General features: G+C 35.4%; 1 protein-coding gene across 4 annotated transcripts in view; it reads left to right on the forward strand.

The window, feature by feature from the left end:
* Positions 1-724: 724 nt before the first annotated feature.
* Positions 725-5,039, forward strand: part of LOC125037165 — an 8,757-nt gene continuing 4,442 nt past the window's right edge. The window contains exons 1-4 of one of the 4 annotated variants that reach the window (XM_047630199.1): positions 725-1,292; positions 3,271-3,426; positions 3,601-3,773; positions 4,528-5,039. The exon at positions 4,528-5,039 is cut by the window's right edge and continues 982 nt beyond it. In XM_047630199.1, the coding sequence (XP_047486155.1) occupies positions 1,209-1,292; positions 3,271-3,426; positions 3,601-3,773; positions 4,528-4,660 (546 nt within the window). In that variant the 5' untranslated portion in view covers positions 725-1,208 and the 3' untranslated portion in view covers positions 4,661-5,039. Of the gene's footprint in view, positions 1,378-3,270; positions 3,449-3,600; positions 3,774-4,527 lie in introns of all 4 variants that reach the window. The other 3 variants (XM_047630198.1, XM_047630200.1, XR_007115952.1) reach the window with 3 other exon arrangements.

Raw genomic sequence — 5,039 nt, forward strand, 5'->3', positions numbered from 1 at the left:
CCTGTAATAACGATCACGGCACAATGATAATAATACTAATAACACCACTAATAGTATGCAACGCCATCAATAACCAAAAATACCAGCAATAACACCGCCAATATCATGAAATAGCAATAATAACATCAGCAATAACAAAAAAGAACCAATGAAACCACAAATAAGAAGAATAACATAACCAGTAACAAAAATAAAACCCAGTCAAGGTTAACACTGATAACACCGTCATTTAAAGAATAACTCCATTTACATCACCAGTAGCAATTGTAACAACTATAACACAGCCACTCATAGATGTAACACCGAAGGGGTTATTGTAATCTCCACACCATTACTCTAGACGATAAAACCCTGCTGATCATTATCTACATTTTCTGTGTAGTGTGAACTGTTTCCAAGAAATAATTTCTTGTACTTATTGTTTTCCTAGTATTTATTCAATTTTTTAACCATTGGGTAATTCCCTCGTTCTATGATCAATAAAAGTTGCCAACATTTTAAAATATTTTAGGTTTCTGCGTCATATGAAAGATAAAACACACACACACACACACACACACACACACACACACACACACACACACACACACACACACACACACACACACACACACACACACACACACACACATACACAAACACACAATAAGAGATATAGAGAGAGAGAGAGGGGGGGGGGGGGATTTGGTGTTTACTGTTTATTCCGCATCATAATGTATATTGTATTTTATAGGTTACTGCAGCAAGGTCCTATGGCTCTTATAATGCAATGTGTCCTTTGGAAAGACCTAAGCTGAAAAATAATATTTTTCCATCGTCCGTATTTTTTATTCATATTGTTTAATTTACAGTTGCCACTAATTATAATAATTTTGATTTTTGATATATCACAAACTCATGATACCTTAATAATAAATCCTGCATGGAATGTATATTACTCAAATACACTGTTCTGGTTTTACAAAACTGTTCTTTAAAGTTTGATGATACTTAAAATTAAATAAACACGAAAGCCAGGCGGTCGGCAACATCTCTGTTTAAAGGGCCTTCCAAGTTTAAAGGGCAGAATGGGGCGACAAGCAAGTAACAGCAAATAATTAAGATTTTGAGTGAAATTGAGCCTTTTTCTGGCGGAGTTTGCAGCTTTTCATGAACATCAGGAAGAGAGGAAGGAAATGAAAAGCAACCAAGTTGATGGAGTAGTTTGAATGAGGAGAAAAGAGGTTGTAAATATGACGAGTGTGATAGGAACGAAGTTTTCTCTCTCTTGTTTCTACGGGAAGGAGGAAAAGGTGAGAATAACAAGGATACATATTTAATGTTTTGTGGTAGATCATGCTAAAATGACCGCGTCGTCGACATTAATTAATAACAAATGTAAGTACTAAAAACAACGAATCTTTATTTGTTGGTTCTAGTAACCATGCCTGATTTACCCATTTCCTATAATTTGCAGGAAAATGTTTTTCCGAATGGTACTTATATCAGTACTATTATTATTATTGTTGGTGACATTGTGATTATTACAAGTGTTATTGAAATATTTAAAAATAGAAATATTAAAATAGGTATTAATGGAAATGACACTAACACCTTACATACAGAATCTGAGCTTAAAAAATAGTGGAGCACATCATTCTATGAAAGTTTTCTTCTATATCATTTTCATCTTTGATAGTAATGGTAATAAAGAAGGTGTTAGATTTAAGAAATGCAGCAACCTTATGCCCCCAGCACCACAACAAAATGGCAAAAAAGTCATTGAAAGCAACAGAAAATCAGACGGATTTGTAGCACATATCAAATGAGCCAATAAGATTTGCGGCTGGATATGACCATAGGCAGTGACATCCAATACAATAGAACCAATCAGATATGAGGTAGATCATTATGCGACAATAGAAGCTAGGCCTAGGAGAAGGTGATTGAAATTCAAATCAGTTCCATCATGGCTAGGCAGTGTGTGACAATAACTGTTACAATTTCATTGCAAAATATCATTGACATAATGATGCAAGTTTATTATACTCGCAAAATCACTGTGTATTACCCTTGTTAGTACTATGACCAAACTTTCAGGCTCTCCCATGTATTACTGGTATTTTTTGGATTCCCCCTTAAAAAAAAAAACAATTCTGATATATATCATGCCCTCCCCACCAATCAGGACCAATATCATAGCTGTGCTTCGTATCCAGAGGAAATGAGTACTAGATTCATTCAAAACAATGAAACTATTGAAAACAAAGAGATGATTTCATAGGCTTCTGTCCTAAACACATCAGCTAGGCAGTGTCTTCATAGCAGGGATTGGGGGCCCACATGAAGTTGGAATTTCTGACTTTGGTGTATCAGTAATCAGCACCAGAGAAAAATACAAAGAAGTAAAAATGTCTGAGAAATGTCTATACTTCATGAACACATAATTGTCTTCTTGTATTTCTCATTATTTCTTTCTGAAGGGGTTGGGGGGTTGGGGGGAGGAGGGGTCTGCTAAACCCCCTTTGACATCCACTTACAACGAACTTTAAGATCTGTGAAAGTTTTAATCAGTACACCAACTTAGAGAGTGGATCTCGTCTGTAACATACTTGTATTCCATCATAGACTGTTATGTTATGTGCTTTCTTTTATGATAGTGTTTTTCTACTCTGACTGATCATACTAGGATGCTGATATTGATCTCAGTAATGTTACTTAGCTTGAAGATCAATGCATTCAGGATGCTATACCACTGTTGGGTTGCACTTAATACTGTAGGCCTTCCATCACAGATCATGGCACGTTTCATGTGGATTTGAATTGAGCACAGCCAATATCATTACATGAAAATTCTTGTTCTGAAAGCCATTGTTAGTGTATCAGTAACATTTATCTTGACCCCAGCAACTGGAGAGGACATAAAGGATACCATGAAAACTGTGGGGTAGGAACAGGGAAAAGGATACATCCCTAAGGAAGTATGAAATTGAATCTTACTAAAAGTGCCATATTGCCCACACTGATTATTCTAGTATCAGTAGAGTGCTTGCAGTATTTACTGCTCATTTATTGTTGATTTAGTAAATTCTAAAAATCTACAATTGTTTGCCATAGGCCTCCATACCTTTAACACTGGCAAGAGGACATCAAACCTTCATCATATGTATTCTGACAATATATAGCTTGTAGATAAGTCTGGTTTAAGAAAATATCCAGCAGAAATGAAATGTTTTGTACCTTTGTCGAATTTGTATTATTTAATTTACATGATTTGATTCTTCATTTCAGCACCAAATGATGTACAGAATGAGATTAAATGTTTTGAATAAATCACATGGGATGAAAAAGGCAGCCGGGACAGCTATAAGGAGAGGCCGAGGGAAGATGTCGGTGAAATATGACGAGCTCAAAATGCTGGACTCCTTTTATGCAACTCCATCACATGTAAAACCCAAGGCTAGTGCATGTGTGTGTGCTTATAGATATGTTTGGCTTCATTGTTATCTTATTGTTTGTTTGTTATTATGGTTATATTATGTAGTTAGTGGTTAAGTATGGAAGTTGTGATGAATTGTCATGAAACATTTATGTAATCTCCTACATCCTTTTTTCATCCAGCTCAAACTACAGAAAAGGAAAGTCAGACAGAACTCTAGCAAGAAAAACATCGAAGCACGAAACCCCAGACCCTCAAGACAAGTATCAGCAGCTGCCTCAGAGATGGCTTCTTTGCGACACCTTCAGATGATGACATTGATGAGACTCTCCCTGACCGCCCCAATTCAGTTAAGGTGAGAGACAAGTTGTATTTCTCTTCCTCTCTCTCTCTCCCTCCTTCTCTCTTTCTCTCTCTCTTCCTCTTCATGATTATGTTCATCTTTTCCCATTCCCCATCCATCTTTATTTTCCCTCCCCCTTTTATATACAACCAGTTACGTCTTTTTGCACCACTTCAGTAACCAAAAGGATATTGGCAAAATAGAAAAATATCCCAAGTTCTATAGCCACCAATTCAGTGCAATTTTCATAATTGATTTTCCAGCATAACCCCTAAAAGACAGCAATGTTCACAACTATATATGCCTACTTTTTTTTTTTTTTTTTTTTTTTTTTGGGGGGGGGGGCTAATAAGGACATATTATTTAAATCTTTCTTTTTCCTCTGCTTTCCTTTGCTGTGGTTCATCCATATAGCTATACCAAGAACAAAAATAGCCTTTTTATATTGTCCTCTGGGATCAAACAAGAATGATACTGAAAAATTGTTGATGATGACCATAGCTGGATTCCAAGGAACTCAAAAGGCAACATGGCCAAGGTGGGATTTAGTAATAAATTGAAAAGTCTTAGAAATCATTTTTTAAACCTTATTAGACTTTTCTATTATAGTCTGTGTGATTTCTTCTTTTTAACTGTTTTTTATTTTAATTTGTCTCGGTTTTACTGTCAAGTTAGACAGTAGTGAGTTGCACATCAATTTGTATAGTGTGTGTGTATATATATGTAACCACTCTATCTTCTTTTTTGATTACTTATTTAATTACAGAAAAGAACAGTACCAGAACCATCTCTGCCAGAACCAGTTTTGTCTGAATACAAAAAAATCTGCACTGGAGAAAATTGCTCAGCAAGTTAATGTTTCATCATGCATGCCTTTTCTTGATTCAGGCTGGAAATAAAGCCTTTTCTGACATTACAACATCTCTTCATCTGTCATTTTGCAGCCAAATTATGGAAAATTTATTAAAAATACAAAGAAGTAAAAATGTCTTAAATATGAAAGCATAATTGTTTTCTTGTATTTCTTATTAATTCTATCAGCATGTGATGAAGTGGTTGAGGGGATCTCCTAGACAATTCTTTGACATCCACTTGCAAAGAACTTTAAGATATGTGAAAGTTTAATCTTACTCTATGTGAGTGCACCAACCCAGAGAACGGATCTCACATGTAACATACTTGTATTCCATCATAGACTGCTTATGATATGTGCTTTCTTTTATGATAGTGTTTTTCTGCTCTGGCTGATCATACTAGGATGCTGATATTGATCTCAGT

The sequence above is a fragment of the Penaeus chinensis genome, chromosome 22 (assembly GCF_019202785.1).
Source record: "Penaeus chinensis breed Huanghai No. 1 chromosome 22, ASM1920278v2, whole genome shotgun sequence".
NCBI classification, from domain to species: domain Eukaryota; kingdom Metazoa; phylum Arthropoda; class Malacostraca; order Decapoda; family Penaeidae; genus Penaeus; species Penaeus chinensis.